Consider the following 27,865-nt stretch of genomic DNA (forward strand, 5'->3'; position numbering starts at 1 on the left):
TGAGCAAGAAGGCACTCTTCAGCTGAGGCTAAAGGGAGATGACAGCTGAGGGCTGTCTGCCAGCAGCAATCCTAGGAGAATACCCCTTACATTCCTGAAGAACATTCTGGTGGCTCATCACAGGCTCCACCACAGTCCACCACTTGTGCCAGTAGAATCCACTTCTTCATACAAGCTCTGAGAACAGTGCCTCCATGATCCTGATGGGCTTCTCTTCTTGGAGGAAAAGGAAGGTTAGTGGGACATGTTACAGCCCAACTCCTGCAGCTGGTCTTGGGGATCCAACTGATGTAAACCATCTCTCTCCTCTACTATCCACTCTTGATTCCTCTCACTCTCAGCGAGCTCCTCTGCTGTTCTTGATGATTTATCATGGTGACATGATCCAGACTCTCATCCCTGAGAGATCTGAGTCTCTGCTTGCCTTACCTTTCTCATACTAGGGTATAACCCCTCTCTGGGTGGTGACTCCTCTGCTTGCCTGCTGGTCACTTGGCATGAGGGGCCCAAAATGCTCAGGTGAAAGCCACTATTCAATAGCATTCTTGTTGTGTCACCTGTTGAAGGTATTTAGTCTTGTGCAGCCAGAAATTATAAGCTATAGAACCCAGAGTTGCAGAGTCTGGAATCACAGATCCACAAGTGGGTCAATGTGAGCAATGGTGAGAGGGATCACTCCTGCTTCCACCTCTGTTTCTAGACTCATGTATTCTACCTAACGGGGACATCACACCACATGAAGGCCTCTGTTCAAAGTGACCACTGCATCCTGGAGGGTATTGAATACATCCTTACAGACAATTGACTACAAAATGGGCTTTCAGCTGTGCCTTCACCGGGTGCCCCCTCATTGTCTTAGGGAACCAGTTTCTAGGGGTGGGTTAAGTGTTACAACTATGGATCCCGTGATCTTATTCTCATTCCCCTAGCCCCTTCCCTATAAAAAAGGACCTTTGGTTTGGCATGACCCTATCGAGGGTACTTAAAACATTCTCCCAAACCCAGACTTTCCTATGCACATTGTCCCCAAAGCTATAGCAAAACTACCCCAGGCCATACTGCCATCCCTGTTTTTAGGGTTAACCTTGGCAGATGCACTTTCAGGGGTAGCTAAAGCCGATTCCCAGCCCTTCTGTGCCCTGGGTTTCAGCGACTGAGAACGTGGGGGGCTGCAGTTTCATCAGTGACCTACCAGTGACCTGACAGGAGGGTCATTAGCAGGGGAGACATTCACTGGAGTCTACCAGGTCCCGTCAGGCCCTTTGCCTCCTCTTAGCCCCATCCATAAAGCATTGTAGATGCAGTGCCTGACAGGCCCTAGTTAAAAAAGAAAGAGAACTGAATCAGTGTCCATTTTGGCCTTCAAAACATATATGATTTGCCTTCCTGTGAATATTTATTTATACACTTCATTTCCAAGCAGTGTTGTAAAATGTCTCAGTGTCCACATGGCAGCCTCTTAGAGTGTCCACCTTTCTGACAGCAAGCAAGTTTTTTTGTTCAGCAAGCATATATTACGCACCTCCCATTGCTAGCTGCGTTGCTAGGGGCTGTGTGCATCCATCATAGATTAAAAACATGCAAAATTGTGACTTTCCAATCTCTACCTCTTTTATTCACTTTCTATGTCTTCTGCTTTATGGATCATAAAAGGTATTTGACACATTCTGTTTTTCTACTTGGGTGAAACTTACACTGGGGTTAAATTTTAAAGTTGACAGCTAAGTCAAAATCATGCTTTAAAAATAGCCTTTAATGCCCACAAAAGTCAGTAAATGGATGTATCATGTTTCAATAAGTCCAACACGGCTAAGGCTCTTCCCAATATTGTTAAGCTCCAAATGAAACAGTAGACTTGTGTTTAGGGGCCATGATGTATGAAAAAGATATAACTTTAAACCTAGTGACACACCAAGTCCAGCAGGTGGGCACCCAAAAACTGAAACAGACTGTAGACCCTCATCTTCTCACACCAGCTCATACGCTCAGTGGGCAGACAGCATCGCCTATAGCCGCTATCCATAGTGTTTTATCTCTCCCCTTCCCTTCCGTCCCTTCCCTTCTCTTCCATTTCCTTCTTGTAATTAAAATACATATAAACTCTAAACTTGTAATTAAAATACATATAAAATAAATTCACATAAAAGAAAACTTCACTGTGTTAAAATTTGTCACCTGGTTAAACAACTAAACTAGCAGACCTTGAGACACCTCTAGTTGGAAGTGTTTTGAGTCCTAGAATGAGGAGATCCAAATATTCTAAAGTTAAGAATGGGGTGCAGTGAAATGGAATGGATTTTTGCAGTCAGACATATTCCCAGCTTGAATGCCAAATACGTGATTTGTGGCAAGGTAATAGAGCTAAGACTATGTTCTTAGTTATACGATGGTGAACCTCATACTTTGCAGGACTGAGATGAGGTTTAATAAGATAATGAACTGTTATATGAAGCACTTAGCATGTAGTACATGCCTCACTCTCCTGGTACCCCCATTTCTGGTCACTCCACCCTCACCATCCTACTGTTCAGCAATGCTGGACATTTTCCAGCTCCACAGATGCCCACTTCTTTTTCTTGCCACACAGTCTTTCCACATACTGCCCCTTCAAAACCTTCTTCCCCCATTCTTTTTTTTAAACTGAGGTGGAAATCACATAACAGAAAATTAACCAGTTTAAAATGCACACTTAGTGGCATTGAGTACATTCACAATGCTATGCAACCATCACCTCTTGTCTAGTTAAAAAGCATTTTCATTTCCTCAAAGGAAAACCCCTTATCCATTACCCAGTCACTCCCTGTCCCCCCCTCCTCCCAGACCCTGGCAACCACCAAGATACCACTTCATACTCACTGTTGTTGTTGCTGTTAGGTGCCAATGAATAAGTTCCAACTAACAGGGACTTCATCTACAACAGAACGAAACACCGCCTGGTCCTGCACCATCCTCACAATTATTGTTATGCTTGAGCCCATTGTTGAAGCCACTGTGTCAACCCATCTTGTTGAGGGTCTTCCTCTTTTTCTCTTTCTCTGACCCTCTATGTTACCAAACACGATATCCTTCTCCAGGAAATTGTCCCTGCTGATAACATGTCCAAAGTACCAAAGTACATGAGAAAAAGTCTTTAGAATCCTTGATTTTAAGGAACATTCTCTATGTACTACTTCCAAGACAGATTTGTTCATTCTTCTGGCAGTCCATGTTATATTCAATATTCTTCGCCAAAACCATACTTCAAAGACATCAATTCTTCTTTGGTCTTCCTTATTCATAGTCCAGATTTTGCATGCATATGAGGTGATTGAAAACACCATGGCTTGGTCAGGAGCACCTTAGTCCTCAAAGTGACCTCTTTGCTTTTTAACACTTTAAAAAGGCCTTTTGTAGCAGATTTGCCCAATACACTATGTCGTTTGATTTCCTGACTGCTAACTTCCGTGAGAGTTGATTGTGGATCCAAGGAAAATGAAATCCTTGACTTCAGTCTTTTCTCCGTTTATCATGATGTTTGTTGCTTATTGGTCCAATTGTGAGGATTATTTCTTTCTCCATGTTGGGACGTAATCCACACTGAAGCCTATAGTCTTTGATCTTCATTAGTAAGTGCTTCAAGTCCTCTTCACTTTCAGCAAGCAAGGTTGTGTGATCTGCATATTGCAGGTTGTTAATGAGTCTTCCTCCAACCCTGATGTTGTGTTCTTCTTCATATAGCCCAGCTTCTCGAATTATTTCCTCAGCATACAGACTGAATAAGTATAGTGAAAGGATACAACCCTGACTCACACTTTTCTTGACTTTAAACCACGCAGTATCCCCTTGTTCTGTTCAAATGAGTGCCTATTGGTCTACGTACAGGTTCCTTATAAGCTCAATTAAGTGTTCTGGAATTCCCATTCTTCACAATGTTATCCATAATTTGCTATGATCCACACAGTCAAATGCCTTTCCATAGTCAATAAAACACAGGTAAACATCTTTCTGATATTCTCTACTTTCAGCCAAGATCTGTCTGGCATCAGTAGTGATATTCCTGGTTTCATGGCTTCTTCTGAATCTGGCTTGAGTTTCTGGCAGTTCCCTGTACATATGCTGTGCAGCTGCTTTTGAATGATCTTCAGCAAAATTTTACTTGTGTGTGATGTTGATATTGTTCGATAATTTCCACATACTGTTGGATCACCTTTCTTTGGAAAGGGCATAATTACGCATCTCTTCCAGTCAGTTGGCCAGGTAGCTGTCTTCCAAATTTCTTGGCATAGACCAGGGAGCACCTCCAGCACTGCATTCGTTTGTTGAAACATCTCAGTTGGTATTCCATCAATTCCTGGAGCCTTGTTTTTTGCCAGTGCCTTCAGTGCAGCTTGGACTTCTTCCTTCAGTACCATCGGTTCCTGATCATATCCTACCTCCTGAAATGACTGAAGGTCAACCAAATCTTTTTGGTACAGGGCCTCTGTTTATTCCTTCCATGTTCTTTTAATGCTTCCTGCATCATTTAATATTTTCTCTGTAGAATCCTTTAGTATTAAAGCTGGAGGTTTGAAGCTTTTCTTCAGTTCCTTCAGCTTGAGAAATGCCAAGGGTGCTCTTCCCTTTTGGTTTTCTATCTCCAGATCTTCCCACATTTCATCATAATGCTTTACTTTGTCTTCTGTAGCGGTCCTTTGAAATCTTCTGTTTAGCTCTTTTACTTCATCATTTTCTGCATTCAATTTAGCTACTCTACGTTCAAGGGCAACTTTCAGAGTCTCTGCTGACAACCATTTTGTTCTTCTCTTTCTTTTGTGCCTTTTTAATGACCTCTTACTTTCTTTGTGTATGATGTCCTTGATGTCATTCCACAATTCATCTGGTCTTTGGTCATTAGTGTTCAATGTGTCAAATCTATTCTTGAAATGGTCTCTAAATTCAGGTGGGATATACTCAGCATCGTACTTTGGCTCTCGTCAACTTCTAATTTTCTTCAACTTCAACTTGAACTTGCATATGAGCAATCGGTGGTCTGTTCCACAGTCGGATGCTGGCCTTGTTCTGACTGATAGTATTGAACTTTTCCGTTGTCTCTTTCCACAGATGTAATTGTTTTGATTCCTGTGTATTCCATTTGGCAAGGTCCACGTGTATAGTCACCATTTGTATTGTTGAAAAAAGGTATTTGCAATGAAGAAGTCATTGGCTTGTAAAATTTCTTGTGTGATCTCTGGCATAGTTTCTATCATCAAGGCCATATCGTCTAACTTTTATTCCTTCTTTGTTTCCAACTTTCACATTCCAATCACCAGTAATTATCAATGCATCTTGGTTGCATGTTTGATCAATTTCAGACTGCAGAAGTTGGTAAAAAGTAGATGGTGTGTAAATTTGAATTAATAGTCATATTAACTAGTCTTCCTTGTAGGCTTAGGGATAGTATCCTATCTCTGACAGCGTTGTACTTCATGATGGATCTTGAAGTGCTCTTTTTGACGATGAACATGATGTCATTACTCTTCACTTCGTCATTCCCAGCACAGTAGACTATATGATTGTTAAGATTCAAAATGGCCAATACCAGTCCATTTCAGCTCACTAATAACTATGATATCAATCTTTATCTGTTCCATTTCATTTTTGATGACTTCTTGTTTTCCTACATTCATACTTTGTACATTCCATGTTATGATTATCAATGAATGTTTGCAGTTGTTTCTCCTCATTTTGAGTCATTTCACATGAGCAAATAAAGGTCCTGAAAGCTTGACTCCAAGCAAGTCATTAGGATTGACTCTACTTTGAGGAGGCAGCTCTTCCCCAGTCATATTTTGAGTGCCTTCTAACCTGAGAGACTCATCTGCCTGCAGTATATTAGACAATGTTCTGCTACCATTGGTAAGGTTTTCATTGGCCAATTTTTTCAGAAGTAGATCACTAGGTTCTTCCTAGTTTGTCTTAGTCTGGGAGCTCTGCTGAAACCTGTCCACCATGGATGACCCTGCTAGTATTTGAAATAGTGGTAGCACAGCTTTCAGTACCACCGCAAAACACAAGCCACCACAATATGATTCACTGACAGACAAGTGGTGGTCACACCCACTAGGAATGCTGTAATCTGAATAATGGAAGATAACTAGTATTGGCAAGGATGTTGAGAAATTGGAACCCTCGTTGCTATCGGAATGTGAAAGGGTATATTGTTGTTGTGAATGAATTCCAACTAGCACTGTGAAAAAGTTTGGTGGTTCCTGAAAAAAATTAAACATAGGATTACCATTGTTGTTTTCATTCTTCTCTTTCTCCATCTTGAACTTCTCCCTCTCCTTCTCTCCTTCTCCTTCTTGTTGTTGTTCCTCTTCTGCTGCTGCTGCTTCTTTTTAAAAAATGTAAAAACCGTTCTTAACTTACCAGCTGTAGACACTGTGGGCTGATGTGGTCCATCCACAGAGCACTAACCCCTGGGGAGAGCATGGATAAAAACTACTCCTGGTTTTCCTAGAACTGTCCCAGTTTTAAAACTGAAAGTCCCTTTGGTCACCCTAGGACCACTTACCAACTCTGTGACCTTGGGCAATTATACAACCTCTCTGAGCCTCACTTTCCTTTTCTGTGAAAACAGGGCTGTTATTGGATTGTCTATAAAATAGTATGTGCAAAGGTCAAAGCACAGTGTCAGGCACAGAGTTGGAGCAAGTAACCAGAAGTTCTCCTCAAGTTCCTTTGCCAAGAGGCTTGCGGGAGATACTAAGCAGTGGAGGTATCTCAGGCTGGAAGACCCTCCTGGAAACAATTATGGCTTCTTGTTCTGCCCTCTCTCCAAACACAGTGGAATAATAAAAGGAAAAAATAAAAATGAAAACAGCAGTTGCAGTTGAGTTGACTCCAACTCATGGCAGCAACCCGACGTGTGTCAAAGTAGAACTGTGCTCCACAGGGTTTTCAATGGCTGATTTTCCTGAAATAGATCACCAGGCCTTTCCTTCAAGGCACCTGTGCGTGGACTCGAACCTCCAATCCTTAGGTTAGCAGCCAAGCACATTAACTGTTTGCACCACCCAGGGACTCCTACAGAGGAATAGACACTTCAAGCATGTTAATATCTTAAACTGCTTTGCCTCAGCATGTTGTGCCTGAAAGTCAGTTCTGACTCATAGCAACCCTGTAGGACAGAGTAGGACTGTCCCATAGTGTCTTCAAGGCTGTAATCTTTACGGAAGCAGACTGCCACATCTTCTTCCCATGGAGCAGCTGGTGGATTTGAACCTCCAATCTCTCAGTTGGCAGCCGAGCACTTTAACCATTGTGCCACCATGGCCAGCTGCCCTTTAAAATTTCTGCTACCACCTGTTACTTATGGTTCTTATATTTAAAAAAAAAAAAAAATCTGGACTTCATTTTTTTAGCTTGTCTATTTTTAAAGAGTTTAGTCACTTCATTTTCCTTACCTCAAGTCCTTCCTATTTTTAGCCTTTGACATTTTTTACTTCCTCCTTAATGCCTTAGTTTTTTTTTTGTAATCCATTGAAAAAAAACCCTTATATCCTTGTTCTCATACTCTTTTAAATCTATTTTTCCAAATTCTCTCTTTTTCCTATCTGTTGAAAGGCTACATTTTCCCTTCATCACATTATAATTCCTCTGGATATTATTCTTTGAACACAATTTTTTTTTTATGTAGGTTTTTATCATTGAGTTGTACTTTTTATTGTACATCAGCTGTATTCAGCATGACTCAATTTTACTTTTTTTATTTTCACTTAAAGTTATTATTTTATTGCTCCTTTTATGATTTTATTCAACTCTTTTTTTTAATTTCATTGCATGCTATTTGTAATTTTTTTTTCTAAAATCAGTGTATACTGTTTATAAAGCATGGACAGGAAGTGTGGTCACAGGGCCAGCACTGTGGAAGAGCCCACGACCCCTGCAGAGGATGGTGGCAGAGAGTTTTTGTCCCTCCAGTTGGCCTTGCTGCCACTCCTAGGAATCCCCTTAGTCACTCTCGCATCCCTTTCTTCACTGAGTCCTTCCAGGGTGTAGCCTGGGTGCAATGTCACAAATGACTTTTCTGAAACAGACATCTGGCTGAGCCACTTACCTGCTCATACTCGCCAATGGGTCACTATTGTGAGATGAGAGACAACAAACACGGTAATAATGACAATGGCAGCAACCACAGTCAATACGTACTGAGCAATTATCTTGTGACAGGCCCTTTGCTAATTTCTTTCATGCATTATCCAGCAAGTGGATATTATTTTACAGGTGAGGGAGCTGAGACCCAGGAAATGTAGGTAACCAGGCCAAATTCACATAACAAGTAAATGGCATAACTGGGAGCACATATTCTTAACAGCCAGGCTAGACTGCTAAGCTCTACATACCATAGCACTGCTTAGTATCTTAGCGAGGACAGTGACTTGCTATGGTCACCGTGTAAGTGGTAGAAAAAAAAAATTAATAAATAATTTGAATTTAAACTCCATCTGACTCCAGAGCTGGCTTCCTAACCATATCCCCCAACTATCCTCCGTCATAATAAATAATGGACATAAACCTTTGTCATGAGGCACCATAAAATCCAAAGATATTTTTACTGTGTCATGATTCTCTGGGATATTTCTTAACCTGGAGGAAGAAAGTTCATAAAAAAAATATCATTTATTCAGAAATAAAATAGAAAAATATTATACCATAGGCTAGACTTTGGGGGGAAAAAAGAGATGGCCTCAAATTTCAACGTGTTCAACATTTATTGAACATCTGTTATCTGCTGGGCATATTCACATTATTAGATTGAAGAAACAACTCTCTCCCTTATTTCCTTCTAAAATTGTTTAAAATAAAACAAACACCAGGGACAGATCCAGCAGTCGCTTTCCCAGAAAAGGTCTTTCCAGCACAATAGCACTTAGCTGTGTGTTTCTGGGAGACCCAGAAATACAGGGAGGAGTGTCTTTCAGTTTTCTTAGTAAAGCAGGCCTCCTCTAGCCTTCAACAGTTCAGGCTGAACCCTGTGGTGACATTCCCCATACAAAGTATGCTGCAGGAAAAATGCAGTGCACATTCCTGCCACAGGAGAAAATCCATAGGCTTGAATGCTGAGAGAGGAGTCCTACAGGGAGGCCCCCAGGGAGCTGCCCTCCCCCTCCACCCCGGTGGTTAGACCCCATGGTTGCTTGGCCATGAGCACAGTGGGGGATCTTTCTGCAGTGACAAAGCATGAATCCTGTATCCAATGGGGGATTTGACTCTAAGAGTCCTTCCAACTCTAAACTCCCAGGCATCAAACAACAGTGCCCACATTGTGGCTGCAGCCCCAGAGAGGAAGGACCTGAGGCACCAGGGCCCACTCAGAGAACCTTTCAACTTCTGGGGACAAGGAAGAAGGCAGGGAAGGTAAGAAGGGAGTCTTCCTATTCTGGGTGAATTTGTGGAGGGCTTCCCATCTCAGAGTGACAGCTTCCTCTTCTGAGTGATTAGAAAACTGGACCAACAAGGTGGGCAACTGGAAATAGCTCATGTTCCTATATCAAAGCAAATTCAGTAAGCATTTATTGAGCAGCCAGGAAGCCAAACCCTGGGCTAAGAGATGGAGATACAGTGGAAACAGTCTCTGACCTCAGGGAGCTCAGAATTCAGAAAGGAAGATGGATATATACAAAGATGAAACCGCAGTGTTATCATGTTGGTCACTGGGCCATTCCCATGCAGCAGAGATCCCCTGATGCCAGCCTCTGAACCCACTAAGCAGATCACTTTGGGAGTTTTTTAAAAATAAACATTCCCAGGCCGTTCCTCTGGGAATTTTTATTCACTAGGTTTGAGTGGTGCAGGGGAATCTGCATTCTTAAACATCCCAGGTGATTCTCACGTGCAGGCAGAGTGATCAACTTTCTTGTCTCTTCTCTTTTTCTCATAGTCCACAATCCATCAATGGATTGTTTGTCTCTTCCTTGAAATATATTTAGGGTCCTGCCATAGCTCACCAACTGTGCAATTATCACCCTGGTCCAAAGCAAAACCTCTTATCAACCCGATATTTGCAAAAGCTCTCTAACTTGTCTCCCTGGCTCCCTCCTTGCCCCACTGTAGAGTGTTCTATCATGGTGGCCAGCATGACTCTTAAAAAATGGAAGGTAAGACATGCTTCCCTTGCTCAAAACTCTCCAGTGTCTTCCCATTTCCCTAAGAGAAAACCCGATGTCTTTTCATCAGAAAGGCCTTCTCTGAACTCCCTATAAACGAACACTCCCATCTCCGCCACATTGACCCTCCTTAAGCTGCTGTATTTTTCTCCACAGCATTTGTTTCACACACACACACATACACACACACGCACCGCCACCATGTATTAAATATTCCTTGGTTTATTTGTGCATTTTCCATCTCCTTCCATTAGAATGAGAGCAGGACTTTATATTAAAGCTGTAAAGGAGCTGCCAGTTCATCAGACTGAGCCTGACACATAGAACTTTGCTCTGTAAATAATTTTGAATGAATGAATGAACTAATGAGTGAAGGGCTAGGAAGGCTTCTCAAAGGCAATTTACAGATGTATAAGGGTAAAAAAAGAATCAATAAATATTTCTTAAGTGTTGAACACTTAGCATGTCATCTCTGGGTCATGGGTAACTTACAGATGGGGTGAAGCATCAGGGATCTAGGTAGAGCTGGGAGTTGGAGGGATTATATAATACACCAATTCTGAAACTATCATAACTATATATACCAGCCCGTTCATGGAGCCACAGATCTGCAACTGCCACAGTGGGATAGCATTTCCTTGATAAAATTTAGTAAAAATAAAAAAAGTAACTGAATAATTTAGATATTTTTAGATACCTATTTGATAGTAAAATGCAGCAGTAGAGTTATCTGTGAAATTAAGTACTGACCAAGGATCAAGCCTGCACATACGAATGGTCTATTTCTGGACTCTATTCTTTCCATGGGTCCTGGACCCCCACTTTTGTTCTCCTGGCTCCGTAAGTCTGTAGCCACTCTGCTCTGTTTCTCAGACTCCCAGCTGCCTCCTTTGGAATCCACAGATGTCCCTAGGAACAAAAAGCCATCAAATGCTAAGCTCTCTTTCTGGATGTACTTCTTCCAGATCTCAACCCTTTACGTTTTTTTACTACCATGTTAGATCTTCACAAGTGAGCTTTTCTGAGTAACCTAGTCCTCCTATGTCACTACACACACGTGTACATATGCACGCACACATACATGCAAATATATGTATACGTGTATTTCCATTAAGGAGCCCTGGTAGCACAATGGATAAGTGCTCAGCTGCTAACCTAAAGGTTGGCAATTCGAACCCACCAGCAGCTCCTCAGGAGAAAAGACCTGGAGACCTGCTCCCGTAAAGATGACAGCCGAGGAAACCATATGGGGCAGTACTACTTTGTCCTATAGGGTCGCTACGAGTCAGAATTGACAAACCATACACAATTTCATTTTCATTATCTACGGCTTCCATATTGCTATATATAGGTGCTATGCAACTTGTCCACCATGTCTCTGTCAGTTTATCGTACTGTGGTGGCTTACATGTTGCGGTAATACTGGAAGCTTTGCTATGGGTATTTCAAATATCAGCAGGGTCACCCTTGGTAGACAAGTTTCAGTGGAGCTTTCAGACTGAGACAGACTAGGAAGAAGGACCTGGCAGTCTACTACCGAAAAAAAACTGGCTAGAGAAAACCTTTGAATAGCAGCAGAACATTGTCTGATATAGTGCCAAAAGATGAGCCCCACAGGTTAGAAGGCACTCAAAATACAGCTGGGGAAGAGCTGCTTCCTCAAAGTAGAGTCAAGTTTTTGGGACCTTCATTTGCTGATGTGGCATGACTCAAAATGAGAAAAAACAGCTGCAAATATCCATTGATAATCAGAACGTGGAATGTACAAACCATGAATCTTGGAAAATTGGGAGTCACCAAAAATGAAAAAGAATGCATAAAGATTGACCCTAGGCATTAGTGAGCTGAAATGAATAGGTACTGGCCATTTTGAATCAGACAATCATATGGTCTACTATATAGGGAATGACAAAGTGAAGAGGAATGGCGTAGCATTCTTTATCAAAAAGAACATTTTCAAGATCTATCCTGAAATACAACACTGTCAATGATAGGATAATATCCATAGGAATACAAGGAAGGCCAGTTAATCTGACTATTATTCAAATTTACACACCAACCACCAAGGCCAAAGATGAAGAAATTGAAGATTTTTACCAACTTCTGCAGTCAGGAATTGATCAAACATACAATCAAGATGCATTGATAATTAGTGGTGATTGGAATACAAAAGTTAGAAATGAAGAAGGATTGGTAGTTGGAAAATATGGCCTTGGTGATAGAAATGACACCATAGATCCCATGATAGAATTTTGCAAAACCAACGACCTATTCATTGCAAATGTCTTTTTTCACCAACATAAACAGTGACTATCCATGGGGTTTGGATACATGTGGACCTCGCCAGATGAAATAAGTAGGAATCAAATTGACTACATCTGTTGGAAAGAGACAATGGAAACCTTCAATATCATCAGTCAGAACAAGGCCGGGAACTAACTGTGGAACAGATCACCAATTGCCTCTTTGCAAATTCAAGATGAAGTTGAAGAAAATTAAAACAAGTCCGCCAGAGCCAAAGTATGACCTTGAGTATATCCTACCTGAATTTAGAAACCATCTCAAGAACAGATTTGACACATTGAACACTAACGGCCGAAGTCCAGATGAGTTGTGGAATATCAGGGACATCATACATAAAGAAAACAAGGGGTCCTTAAGAAGACAAGAAAGAAAGAAAAGACCAAAATGGATGTCAAAAGAGACTCTGAAACTTTCTCTTAATGTAGAGTAGCTAAAGTGGAAGGAAGAAATGATGAAGTAAAAGAGTCAAACAGATTTCAAAGGGTGGCTCAAGAAGACAAAACAAAGTATTGTAACGACATGTGCAAAGACCTGGAGATAGAAAACCAAAAGGAAAGAACACGCCTGGCATTTCTCAAGATGAAAGAACTGAAGAGAAAATTCCAGCCTTGAGTTGCAATATTGAAGGATTCTGTGAGGAAAATATTAAACAACACAGGAAACATCAAAAGAATATGGAAGGAATATAGAGTCACCGTAGCAAAAAGAATTGGTTGACATTCAACCATTTCAAGAGGTAACATATGATAAAGAACCAATGGTACTGAAGGAAGTGGTCCAAGCTGCACTGGAGGCATTGGCAAATCACCTCATATGCATGTGAAGACTGAACAATGAATAAGGAAGACTGAAGGAGAATTGATGCCTTTGAATTAAGGTGTCCGGAAAGAACATTGAATATACCATGAACTCCCAGAAGAGCAAACAAATCTATCTTGGAAGAAGTATAGCCAGAATGCTCATTAGAAGCAGGGATGGCGAGACTTTTTCTCACTTACTTTGGATGTGTTGTCAGGAGGGACCAGTCCCTGGAGAAGGACATCATGCTTGGTAAAATAAAGGGTCATCAAAAAAGTGTAGGACCGGGCAGTGTTTTGTTCTATTGTACATAGGGTCACTGTGAGTCAGAACCAATTGACCCGACAGCACCTAACAACAATAACATGCCACTGGTATTTCAAATACTCTCAGGGTCACCCATGGTGGACAGGTTTTAGCAAAGCTTCTAGATTAAGACAGACTAGGAAAACCCGGTGATTGACCTACTTCTGAAAATTGGACAATGAAAATCTCATGGAGCACAACAGAATATTGTCCGATATAGTACTGAAAGATGAGCACCCTGGGTTGGAAGGCACTCAAAATATGCAGTGGCTGCAGCACTGAACGGAGCATACCAATGATTGTGAAGATGTCTCAGGACTGGGCAACGTTTCCTTCTGTTGTATATGGGGTCGCCATGAGTCAGGGCTGACTTAGCGTGACTAACTACAACAATTCCCATTATGGGGGCATGTGTATGTGTGTGCATTCGTTCATTTTAAACATTAGAATCACATTGAATTTGTGTGTAAACACAACTTTAAATATTACGTTTTACTTATTGTGTCATACGGAGTTGCTCATGTCATTAAATATTTTTAATTCCCTTTTATTCCCTTGTATATGCATCTACCACAGTTCATTCAGCCACTCCCCGTACTGTTGGAAACATTCAGTTTCCACTTGTTTTTACTTTCATAAATAAAGCTGCAAAGAACATCCTGTAACAAAAATTTTTGATCCTGAATCTAATTATTTCCTTAAGTTAGATTTCTAGAAGTTGGTTCACTGGGTCAAAAGAAATGAGTGAAATTTTTTAACATGTTGCCAATTTGCTTTCCAGGAATGTTTCAGTAAATTAACTCCATGTCAACAATTTATGAGTTTGTTTTCATTAATGAAAAATATTTCCACTGCTGTCAATTCCAACTCATAGCAAATCTATTGGGCAGAGTAGAACTGCCCCTATAGGGTTTCCAAGGCTGTAATCTTGTGGAAACAGACTGTCACATCCTTCTCCCCCTGAGCTGTTGGTGGATTCAAACTGCCCAACTTTCAGTTAGCAGCCAAGAGCTTAACCACCGCACAACCAGAGCCCCTTTAATAAAAAGTAGTTACCGTTAGTTTGAGACTTTGTTCATGCTTTTCTGCTTAGAAAATTGGAGCAATTATTCCTTTTATTTTCTTTTCCCTTTTTAATAGTCTCATTGTCTACATTTAACTTTTTAATTCACTGGCATTTATTTTACACGTGGGGTGAGGTGAATACCTACCAATGTTTTTCCCAGTAGTTGACCAATTATCCTTTTACAGTCAAGAATGATGTTGAATCTATTTTCATGATAACTGGCATTCTGATCTTTACGTTAATATTTTCAACCTTTTACCATTGAGTACAATGCTTGCGTTAGGTGTTTTGATTTTTGTTTTGTTTTATTTTCTATAGGTACCCTACCTACATAATGATTAAGAAAGTTTACTTCTGATCTCAGTTTGCTACAATATATTTTTTAATTGTTGTTGTTGTTAGGTGTTGTCAAGCCAGTTCCAACTTACAGCGACCCTATGTACAGCAGAACAAAACACTGCCAGGTCCCGCGCCATCCTCACAGTTGTTGTTATGCTTGAGGCCATTGTAGCAGCCACTGTGTCAATCCATCTCGTTGAGGATCTTCCTCTTTTTCATTGACCCTCTACTTTACCAAACATGATGTCCTTCTCCAGGAACTGGTCCCTGCTGATGACATGTCCAAAGTATGTGAAACATGTTATCCTTTCCTCATCTTCGCTTCAAATGAGCATTCTGGCTGTACTTCCTCCAAGAGAGATTTGTTCATTCTTTTGGCAGTCCGTGGTATATTCAACATCCTTCACCAACACCATAACTCAAAGGCATCAATTCTTCTTCTGTCTTCCTTATTCATTGTCTGGCTTTCCCATGCATATGAAGCAATTGAAAACACCATGGCTTGGGTCAAGGTGCACCCCACTCCCTAAAGTGACATCTTTGCCTTTTAGCACTATAAAGAGATATTTTGCAGCAGATTTGCCCAATGCAATGCATCATTTTGTTTCTTGACTGCTGCTTCCATGGGTGTTGATTGTGGATCCAAGTAAAATGAAATGTTTGACAACTTCAGTCGTTTCTCCGTTTATCATGAAGTTGCTCATTGGTCCAGTTGCGGGGATTTTTGTCTTCTTTATGTTCATGTGCAATCCATACTGAAGGCTGTGGTCTTTGATCTTCATTAGTAAGTGCTTCAGGTCCTCTTCACTTTCAGCAAGCAAGGTTGTGTCATCTGCATAGTACAGGTTGTTAATGAGTCTTCCTCCAACGCTGATGCCCAGTTCTTCTTCATATAGTCCAGCTTCTCAGATTATTTGCTCAGCATACAGATTGAATAGGTATGGTGACAGGATACAACCCAGATGCACCCCTTTCCTGACTTTAAACTACTCAGTATCCTCTTGTTCTGTCTGAACAACTGCCTCTTGATCTATGTAGATGCTCCTCATGAGCACAATTAAGTGTTCTGGAATTCCCACTGTTCACAATGTTATCCATAATTTGTTATGATCCGCACACAGTTGAGTGCCTTTGCATAGTCAATAAAATGCAAGTAAACATTGTTCTGGTATTCTCTGCTTTCATCCAGGATTCATCTGACATCAGCAATGATATCCCTGGTTCCACGTCCTCTTCTGAATCTGGCTTGAATTTCTGGCAGATCACTGTCAATGTACTGCTGTAGCCACTTTTGAATGACCTTCAGCAAAATTTTACTTGTGTGTGATATTAATGATATTGTTTGATAATTTCCACATTTTGTTGGATCACCTTTCTTTGGAATAGGCATAAATATGGATCTCTTCCAGTCAGTTGGCCAAGTAGCTGTCTTCCAAATTTCTTGGCACAGATGGTTGAGCACTTCCAGTGCTGCATCCATTTGTTGAAACATCTCAATTGATATTCTGTCAATTCCTAGAGCCTTGTTTTTTGCCAATGTCTTCAGTGCAGTTTGGACTTCCTCCTTCAGTACCATTGGTTCTTAATCATATACTACCTCCTGAAGTGGCTGAATGTTGACCAATTCTTTTTGGTACAGCAACTCTATATTCCTTCCATCTTCTTATGATGCCTCCTGCGTCGTTCAGTATTTTACTTGTAGAATCCTTCAGTATTGCAACTCAAGGCTTAACTTTTTTTCTTCAGTTCTTTCAGCTTGGGAAATGCTGAGCATCTTCTTCCCTTTTAGCTTTTTAACTCCAGGTCTTTGCACATGTCATTATAATACTTCACTGTGTCTTCTGGACCCACACTTTGAATTTTCTGTTCAACTCTTTTATTTCTTCATTTCTTCCTTCTACATTTGCTACTGGACATTCAAGAGCAAGTCAAACCTTGTGCGGGTATTTTTTAATTAATGGATATTTAATTTAATATTAATTTCATTAATACTTTTTCGCCATATATTTGGATGATTATATGTGTTTTAAAAGCTGCAGATGTGGCAGGTTACATTAGTTGATTTGATGATGCTAAAACTACTTTTTGAGATAAATTCAAGATTGTCAGTTTGTATTATCTTTTCTATGCTTTGATGCATTTTACCTGCCAATATTCTAGGATTTTTCCTTCCACGTTCATGAGTGAGATTTGCCTGTTATTTATTTTTATTACACCAACTGTATTGGCTTTGGTAGTAAGGTTTGCTAGCCTTATAAACTGAGTCAGGAAGTGTTCTTTATTTTTCTCCAGAAGAGAATATGAAAGATTCAAATTATTTCTTCTGCAGTTGTTTGTAGAATGCTGAGAGTAAGCCATCTGGGCCTGTTGCTTTTCTTGTACAAAGATTTTTAATTACTGCTTTCATTTAGTTAATTTTTTCTTTTCTTTTCAAGTTAGTTTTAGTAAAGACATTGTTTTTAGAAATATATCAATTCTGCCTAAAATTTTTCTAATATTAAACTGCATAATATACTTTTATTATCTATTATTTTCTGCAATGTCTTGAGCTCAAGCCCATTTTTCATTAATATTGTTTATTTGTACCTTTTCTCTCTTTTTTAAATTAAAATTCTTAGATATGTTTCTTTTTATTAGTGTTTCCAGAGAACAAACTTTTGGCTTTGTTGGTCATATTGTATATTGAAATTGTTTTTTATTTCATTAATTTCTGTTTCTTTTATTATTACTATTTTCTTCCACATACTTCAGGTTTATTTTGTTATTCTTTTACTAAATCCCTAAGTTGAATGGCTACCACGTTCACTAAATTTAAGACATTGAGTAGCCCTTAAGCCCTTACCACTATCAAATTTATAATGCTTCCATAACCCCAAAAGAGCCCTTACACTAATTTACTACCAATCCTTGGTCCACCTCTGTCCTCGGGCTACCACTAACCTACCTTCTTTTCTGTCTCTCTTCCAGACATGTTATAAGTGAAAATCACATATCACCTGACGGTCTTTTGGTCTTTTATGTTGGGCTGCTTTCACTTAGCATAATATTTTTGAGGTCATCCTTATCGTAGGGTGTATTAGTAGTTTTGTTTTCCTTCTTATTGCTAAATAGCATTCTGTTGTTGGATTTACCACATTTTTAATCCGTTCACCACCTAGTGGATATTTCAATTGTGTCCACTTTTTGGCTACTGTGAATAGTACCACTATGAGCACTCATATACAGGCCTTTGTATGGATACATGTGAGCCCGTTGTTGCAGCCACTGTGTCAATCCATCTCACAGAAGGTCTTCCTCTTTTTCGCTGACCCTATACTTTACCAAGGGTGATGTATTTCTCCAGGGACTGATCCCTCCTGACAACATGTCCAAAGTATGTTGGATATAGTCTTGCCATCCTTGCTTCTGAGGATCATTCTGGTTGTACTTCTTCCAAGACAGATTTGTTCGTTCTTTTGGCAGTCCATGGTATATTCAATATTCTTTACCAACACTGCAATTCAAAGGCATCAATTCTTTGGTCTTCCTTATTCATCATCCAGCTTTTGTGTGCATATGAGGTGATTGAAAATACCATGGATTGGGTCAGGCACCTTAGTCTTCAAGGTGACATCTTTGCTTTTCAACACTTTAAAGAGATCTTTTGCAGCAGATTTGCCCAATACGATGCATCTTTTGATTTCTTGAGTGCTGCTTCCATGGGTGTTGATGGTGGATCCAAGTAAAATGAAATCCTTGACAACTTCAAGCTTTTCTCCATTTACCATGATGCTGATTGGTCCAGTTGTGAGGATTTTTGTTTTCTTTATGTTGAAGCGTAATCTAAACTCATATATTTTATCTGTGTTACAAAGCCTAGAGGATGATGTTATAATTTTTTCTTATATAAAGTGTCACATGCATTTTAAAGAAAATGACAAGAATACATAGTCTTTTTTATACATAACCAGATATTTAGCATTTCTTCTGCTCTCCATTCCTTTTGAAAATCCATTTCCATCTGGTATCGTATTTCTTTAGCCTGAAGAAACTTCTTTAGCATTTCTTATGGGAGAAATTAGATAGAGTGAGGAAGAATGAATAAGCTGACCATTCCCTCTTTTCTTACCTCAGGTGTACAGTCCAGGGTCAGGCCTAAACTGTGGAGGGAAAAAGCTTTAAATTGGGTAGAGTGGTCATAGGAGGCCTCTCTGAGTCGGTGACATGTGATCCAAGACCTGAATTAAAGGTGTGGTTCTGTTAAAATGCTACCAGACATTTGGATTACTACAATAAGATTTATCACTGAAAAAAAAATTTGTTTTTCTCTTTGCCTCCCACACAGCTCTCGTTTTGACCACCTGACCAGGTTCTGTTTGTGATTCTGTTGTAGGTGGTGGCCCAGGCAGTGTTATTCATGTGTATGAACACAGCTGGGATCTTCATCAGTTACCTGTCAGACCGGGCCCAGCGCCAAGCCTTCCTGGAGACACGGAGGTGTGTGGAGGCCAGGCTGCGCCTGGAAACAGAGAACCAGAGACAGGTACTGAGTGGAGAGGCTGTGTGACCCGGTTATCGCCTAGCCAGTCTTTGAGTTAATTCATGGGGCTCTTTTCCTCCAAAAACACATCCTGACTTGCAAGTATTCCCTCAAAATTTGTTTCATGGGGTTCAGAGTTTAAAATAGTTACGTGAGACTTACAGGCGAACTTGGGTTGGTCTTATTCTCCACATTCTATTACTTGTTCCTCACAAGAAATGAAATAATTATAGTCAGAAAATGGTTTCCAGACACCTTTGATGGACATTTGTGTTTATAAATGCACCCATGGTTCCTAACAACCATCAGCATTTGCATCTTTGATCCTACTTCTTTGAGACTGTAAATTATTATTTCAAATAAAAACTTTTGTTACATAGAGATTCAAATTGTAGCAATCTCATAGAAGAATCTTGCGCATATCTATTTTCTAATATTCCTTTGACTTTCAGAAGTGATGACTGTACATAATCAGTTCAATGGACCATGACATCATTCCCAGAGTAGGGCATGCATGGGAAAGGCAGATTAGGTGTGGTGGGGTGATGATGAGTTCAAGTTGGGAGAGGTTGAGATAAAAGAGTTTCCTGGGCATTCTGATTGGTTATATGGTATGGGGATTTAAAACATAGCTCTAGCTTCAAATATGTTTGCTGAAAATAAAATTGGCTGTCAAGGAATGAAGATTAACCCTAATAAAGCTGTTCATATATTCAAAATTTATATATACCAATGCCTCTGAAGCAATTTCCAAAGAGGAATATCAGGAATGTGTAAAAAATTGGCTTTGGAATCAACATATAGCCTCCTAAGGGTATATGCTCTTGGGGATTTTGTGTTCAATGGATTTATTAGTTCTGTCATACTAGGCTTTTTTTAAAAAAAAGTTGTGTCTATGGATACACAGTTGCTTTATTAAGCTTTATGTGGTAATGGTTGGAGAAATCATTAAAAAAAAAAGTCGTGAATGAGTCACTACTTTGCTCACCTTCATTTGATCAAATCCTCAGTAAAACATGCTTCGTTCAAGTGAGTGAAGCCAGGTCTGTGTGATAATGGATGAGGGGGATGGGTAGGGTGCAACTTGGCAAGACTTAACCCCCACTGCCACATGTCATTGCCAAAGGCACAGAGGAAACCACCTGATTTCCAGAACCTACACAGACTTCACAGGATTAAGAATTCAGGAACTTCCAAGTTAACATCTAGAACTATTACGCAATAGTTTTCCCGTACTTTTTTTTTTTTTTTCCCCTGGATAGCTCTATGGAATAATTTAGGAAAATAATTTTAAGAAAGAAAGCTTGTACAATAAACATGAGTATCTCCCAGGACTATATATTGTGTTCTTCTGCAAAACAGAGCAGTTGGCAGACGGGCAAGTCACTCTTTCCACTGGATCTGTGCCAACTCAGAGAATGCTGCCATGTTAATAATTTATATATTCAGCTGGTCTTGGTGCTCCATCACAACTGGAGCTGCAATTGCGGGTGGGTTGTCTTGGATGCTCAGTCTCTTATTTAGCGTTTCTGAAGCATTGGACACACTGGGAATTATGGCCTCGCACCTGTAAGATTTTCTCCTTTTCCCATGTCTCAGTTTGGGTTCCTGGATTCACTGCAATCTGGTAATCTAACATGGAGGGCTCTTCCCCCACTCCCGCTAATCTTTTTTTGCTTTAAGTTGGTGGAAGGAAGGAAAAAAATAATTATATAGAGATGAGAATGAGTAACAACTAGAATGTAATAAAAAATGCACTAATCACGCACACCTCAGTTCTCTTACTTTCTAGTCGGGCCACCTAAGCCACTTAACTTCTCATCTCTCGGTTCCTCATCTGTACATGGGGGCAGTGTCTTCCTCTTCAGCAATGTGTTTGCCTCAAATGAGATAATATGTATAAAGCAATATGAACTTAAAGGTCAACCTTATTGTTTTCACTGTTGAAATGCAAGGAAAGACTACCCTATCCTTGGTTCTGGAAATGAAGTATAATATGATGCAGACTTGTAGACTTGTCCTATGTTCACAATTACGATAAATTATTTTTGGTATGTGGATCACCCTACTTCCCCAAGGGAGAGTATCTGCAATAGCTGGCTCTCTATCAGCCAGTGCTAAAGTTACTTTCCATTGAAATTTGATCTCTGCCTCAGGTTTCCAGCATCCCTGAGTACTTCCCTGTGGTGGGTGGGCAGTCCCGTCCAGCAGACAAGCAGACAAAGCCTGAAGAGAAGGCTTTCAAATGAGCCTTCTTCCCTGAATTTGAAACCTTTGCTTAGTACTTACTGGCTTTGTGAATCTGAGCAAGTAACTTTACCTGAGTCTTAGCTTCTCCATCTGTAGCATGAGGAGAGTAATACCATTCCTACAGAGTCTCTTTAATGTTTAGGAATATTGAGTGTAATGGCCTTGAGGTTCATTGAAGACTTGCTATTAGCATCACTGTGCATAATGACATCTATGAGTCAACCAGCGTCATTCAGGCCCAGAAGCGCTCATTTGAGAGCCCATTATGCACTAGCCTGTCTTGACTGAAACCCCAACTTAAGGTTATTTGCATGAAGAGAAGTCAAGATGGCGGTTCTCTTCAGGTGTACTGTGATTGAAACTCATCATTAAGCTCCATATCTTTTAAAATATCATGTGTCATTAACAAATTCAGCCCCATAATTTACTTCTTATCAGAACTAATTATAGTGACATAACTGTGAGAAATTCTACACCATGTGAAGGAGATACTCTATGGGCCTAAGTGATGGCAGATACCTTTTCCTTGGTAATTATCCCAAAGGAGACTAATAAAAAAAAAAAAAAATTTTTTTTTTTTAAATAAATGGCTTTTATTTTTCTTTCTTTCTTTCTTTCTTTTTTGCACTTAACAAATGCGGAATCAAAGAGGCCATAGTCACAGAAATGGTCAAGTTTTATGGCTTTATCTCATGATAGCATATAGAAAAAAATATATTTAAATGATCTAATTGTTCAATTATGTATTGATTTATTTACTGAAGGCCTACTACATGCCGGGAGCTCTGCTGGGCATTGGGGATACACCTAATGGTGACTAACACTCAATCCCTGGCATTATGGGGTTTCCCAGGGAGGAAGGTGACAGACAACTTCACAGAAGTCTATGACAATAGTGTATAAATCAACCCTAAACCAGAGGCTCATTGATGATGAAATGATGCCTGAGTTGACACTTGAATGATGAATAGGATTTAGCTCAGTATATAAGAAATTAAGGTTACCTCACAGAGGACAAACAACACATGAAAACATCCTGAAGAAAGGGAGAACATAGTTTGTTGAGGCAATCGTGAGCACTCCTATGATCATCCATCCATCCATCCATCCATCCATCCATCCATCCATCCATCCATCCATCCATCCATCCATCCATCCATCCATCCATCCATCCATTTATTAGTTCTGGAGATACAGAGACAAACTCATCTCTACTCCGGATTTGGCCTGGAGAATGAATAGTACTTAATTGTTAAAAAAGAAGGAAGAAAAAAATGAGCAAAGATACTGATGATCAGAAACATACAATCACTGAAGGACAATTCCGGGCAGTAAGTCCTCTCTGAAACCCACCTGCAAAGTTGTGTACTTTCTTCAATGGAACTTCACTGCATCTTTCCATTCAGTGAAAAAAAAATACATATTATTAACTATGCACCAGGCATTTTTCAAAGTGATGTGCAAACCAAAGTGAACAAAATCTATTACAAATCTGTATTATCGCATGTCACACTGGATCTCAATCACATTTTCATGCCTCCATGTCAGGGTAGACTGTGAGCCCCTTAAGGGTGGCTGATGGCTTGTTCCTCTATATATCCCCATTAGCAGTGCCTGAAAACCAGTGTGGAATATGTGTTTATGTAATGACTTGAGTTGTCAATAGTTAACGTTTTTCCAGTTAGGTACAAGCAGCAACTAGAGGGTAAGTGGCACATGAACCAGGCTCCCTCTTGTTCAGTGGGTTCCATCACATGATAAGATGCTTGAGGTCAAGGGGTAATGGGTTAATTCTTTGAATAACCTGAGGTTGAATGCATGGTTCTTGAGGTCAAGAGCAAGCAGGAATGAAAGACTAGAAGATGTTAAAAGTCTTTGCTCAATGTGCCTCCTAAATCAGGTTTTAACTTGGCTTGAAGTGGAAGATGACTCCCAACTTTACAGCATCTCACTTCCCTCTCATAGTAGCTGACACAGTGTTAGGAAGAAAACACTCAATGGGCCCAAATGTTGAAATTTTTCATTTAGATGACTAGGTTTGAGATAAGAGTGGAGCACATATTGGTCTTTTCTTTTTGGGAGGCAAGGACTTTTTGTTTTTTGAACAATTTTATCCCCAGTTGCAACTGGCACAGAGCATACTAAGCATTTAGGCTACTATCTAGCATCTTGTTCTCCATCCTCTCTCCCTCCAATCTGGTCTCCATCCCAAAAGCTTGGTCTCTTCAGAACCAATAAAATGTAGCAATGAAGAGCAAAAACTTTAGTGTCTGGAAGACTTGGATTGCAATCCCATTCCTGTGCTTCCTGGCTGGGGGACCTTAGGCAAACTGCTCCTTCCTAGAGACCTTGATTTCATGCATGTAAGAAGAACGTGGTAACCATACCTTCCTCCAAGTGTTGTGGTGAGGATTAAGTATGTGTACTTCTGAACCCATGGTAGGTTCCTCATGAACACAGTTAAGTGTTCTGGAATTATTCTTCGCAATGTTTTCTGTAATTTGTTATGACCCACAGAGTCGAATGCCTTTGCATGGTCAATAAAACACATAGCACCTGTCATATTTTATGACATCTACTAGTTTGCATTTCTCTCTCTCCACCATCACTAAAAACTAAAGGCAGCTATTGTGTTGTGTTGTTGTTAGGTGCCATCAAGTCAATTCCAACTCACAGCGACCCTATGTGCAACACAACAAAACAATGCCCAGTCCTGCACCACCCTTACAATTGTTGTTATCATTGAGTCCATTGTTGCAGCCACTGTGTCAACCCATCTTGTTTAGGGTCTTCCTCTTTTTCGATGACCCTCTACTTTACCAAGCATGATGTCCTTCTCCAGGGACTGATCACTCTTGATAATATGTCCAAATTATGTGAGATGAAGTCTTATCATCCTTGCTTCTAAGGAACATTCTGGCTGTATTTCTTCCAAGACAGATTTGTTTGTTCTTTTGGAAATCCATGGTATATTCAATATTCTTCGCCAACACCACAGTTCAAAGGTGTCAGTTCTTCTTCAATCTTCCTTATTCGTTGTCCAGCTTTTGCATGCATATGAAGCGATTGAAAATACCATGGCTTGGGTCAGGTGCACCTTAGACTTCAAGGTGACATCTTGAAGGCAGCTACTTCATCTAATTCATCTTTAATTCCTTGGTATTTATCTAGCACCAAACCAATAAAACCAAACTCACTGCCATTGAGTCGATTCTGACTCATGGCAACCCTGTAGGACAGAGTAGAACTGCCCCATAGGGTGTCCAAGAGTGTAAATCTTTACAGAAGCATCTTTCTGCTGCGCAGCAGCTGGTGGGTTCAAACTGATGACCTTTTGGTTAGCATCTGAGCTCTTTAGCCATTGCACCACCAGGGCTCCCTCTTATCTAGCACACAGACTGGATTATCAGCTCTTCTGGTTAATGTTTATTTAACTGAGCTTTATTGAATTTAAACTTTAGCTCCAGGCTTCATTCTACTTACATGAGGTTCATATTGTAATAGTTCTCGTGTGTAAAGGTAAAGAGGCTTTTGCCCATTATGACCCCTGTTAAAAACTTGAAAGGGTCACACTTGCCGAGTTCAAGAGAGATTGGGACAAGCTGAACACACATCTGATACAGACCTGCTAGGGGAATTTTCCATCTGGGTGCCACATCTTGGAACATCTCTCACTGGGGAGTTAAATTCTAATTATTATGGTTTCTGTAATCCCACTTCTCCCAGATGATAGTAATGTCACATATTTATTTTAAATATTTATATATATCGGTTGTTGTTTTTCTGTTGTTGTTTGGTTGTTTTTGTTTTTTGTTTTTTAGCTTTGAGGATTGCCTAAGCCTCCTTATGGTAATCATGGCATTTTGAGGTGTCTCAGAAGCTCTGGGACTCGAATAAATTTCTGATAATGCCATATGTCGCAGCAGCAGGGAGATTATTTTTAAATGCAGCAGATGTTTTAGCTGTATTAAAGCAATTTTGTTTAACTGAAATAACTTTGTTAGACAATATTGGTGTAAGGTAATGGCTTGGGCAATAGAGTGGGTGAGAAAAGTAGCTTTCATCATGAGCTCTGTGTTGATCGGTATGGTTCATCTTGGTACCCTGAAGCATCTGGGGGATTGTTATTAAAGCTCTGGATACCTATAAGTAGTATGGCAGAGTCTTTTCGTTCATTCATTCATTCACTTATTCATTCATTCAAAGTAGCATCAAGGTTGACTTGGAAGTGGCAGACCTCAGAATATATGTTTATTCTTTCTGCTCCAACTAGTTGGGTCTTCCCATTAGGCTCCAAAACCCTGTGAGCCATTTTCCATCTCTTCTATTGAAGGCAGCCCATGTATCATCCTTCATACCCAGCCTTATCTGTTATTGACAGATTTCGTATTCACTATTTCCTAGTTTGTACTGGAATATTCACTGTTTCTTATGCTTTCTTCTTGCCTTCCCTCACCCAGGCCTTTTCTTCTGCTCTTCTGACTACCTGGTCTAGATTTTCAACTCTAAACCTTAGCCAACCTTCAAAACTCAACTCAAATGTCACCTCCTCCACAAAGTGCCTCTCTGACCTCCTCAGCTATGATCTCCATGAGAGTGTTTCATTTGTACATTTCTTTATGGTATTAATCTCTTTCTACATTCTGCTATGCCTTATCTTATTCTTCCTTCTATAATATGAACTGTTCAAAGACAGGACATACATTTCATTTGTGTTCTGGATCCAGAAGAGAGAAACCCAAACTAGGAAGAAAAGCAGAGACAGCCAACATACAGTGGGAGCTGCTAATCATGTTTTTCAAATATTCTTTCATGCAAAAATATTTGTGAATAGATCTGGGGAGAAGACTCTTCTCTCATGATATGATTTCTGAGGCCTTTGTCTTCCAAAACAGAGAGTCCAATCTCTCCTTGATGGTTAAGGACTTTCTTTAACTTCCTCCATACATCAGTTCAATATCGCCTTCTATTATTTCTTTTCATAAATAACTTCAGCCTAGGTAGCTTGTTACCTAAGCAAAATTTTAAAAACTAAATAGGAATTTCACCTACCAATATCTTCTTTATCATCTTGCAAGCATCTCTTCCTCTGTGCTTCATTTCTTTCACAGCCAGTATTCAAGGAATAAAAAGTAAAATATTATGCTTACCACCATCCTTCCCCAATACGTAACGCTCTACAACTGCACTGTTTAGTAGAACTTCCTGTGATGATGAAAACATTTTATGTCTGTGCTACCCGATAGCCACTAAGCACACGTGACTATTGAACAGCACATGAAATGTGGCTAGTGTGACTGAGGAATCAAATTTTTAATTTTTTTTTAATTAATTTAAATTTCAATATAAATTGCCATATGTAGCTAGGGCTTCATATTAGACAACATACATCTATAGTCTAGATTTTTCCACACAACTATACTGTTACTAGTTAGATCTGTTTGCAAGTAATACAGTGAAAGCTGTGAGAGGCAGAACTCAACAGGGCTGCCTTGTTTATCTGGGTCTCACAAGCTTTCTGCCTTTGACAGGGTGTAGTCTTGCCATTTTTCTATTACTCATTTTCTTGGAAAGTATTTGAGTTTTCCTTCTCTGACAGGTTTCCGCCTTACATAGGTTCTGGCTTTGGGAGGTTTTACTGTAGTAACCTGCTCCAGCTCACTTAAGAAAAAAGACAAGAAAATGTTATCGTAAGGCTGCAAGGGGATCCCAAAGAACACTTATTGGGAGAACTGATTCTGAGCCCAGGAAAGGGTGGAAATCAGAAAATGGAGAGCCACCAAAATCCAGGGAGCTTTCTGTCCATCTTTGATTTTTTTCTGTGCGTCTGCTTCATTCTCTCCGTCTCTTCAAACTTTTTCTGCTATTCAGGTTGTTGTTGTTGTTAGCTGCCATCAGGTCAGCCCTTGACTCATGGCAACCCCAAACACAGCTAAACAAAACACTGCCCAGTCCTGCACCAGCCCCATGATAGGCTGTAGATCATTGTGATCCATTAAGATTTTTATTGGCTGATTTTTGGAAGTACATTGCCAGACCTTTCTTCCTAGTATATCTTAGTCTGGAAACTCTTCTAAAACTTGTTCAGCATCATAGCAACACATAATCTACCACTAACAGATGGGTGATGGCTGTGTGTGAGGTACATTGGTGGGG

General features: G+C 40.0%; 1 protein-coding gene across 1 annotated transcript in view; it reads left to right on the forward strand.

The window, feature by feature from the left end:
• The window catches only part of ADCY8 (adenylate cyclase 8), a 224,148-nt gene that overhangs the window by 26,445 nt on the left and 169,838 nt on the right, over positions 1-27,865 (forward strand). The window contains exon 2 of the mRNA XM_049853746.1: positions 19,313-19,462. Coding sequence (XP_049709703.1) covers positions 19,313-19,462 — 150 coding nt within the window. The remainder of the gene's footprint in view (positions 1-19,312; positions 19,463-27,865) is intronic.

Source organism: Elephas maximus, chromosome 15 (genome assembly GCF_024166365.1).
Source record: "Elephas maximus indicus isolate mEleMax1 chromosome 15, mEleMax1 primary haplotype, whole genome shotgun sequence".
Lineage (NCBI taxonomy): Eukaryota > Metazoa > Chordata > Mammalia > Proboscidea > Elephantidae > Elephas > Elephas maximus.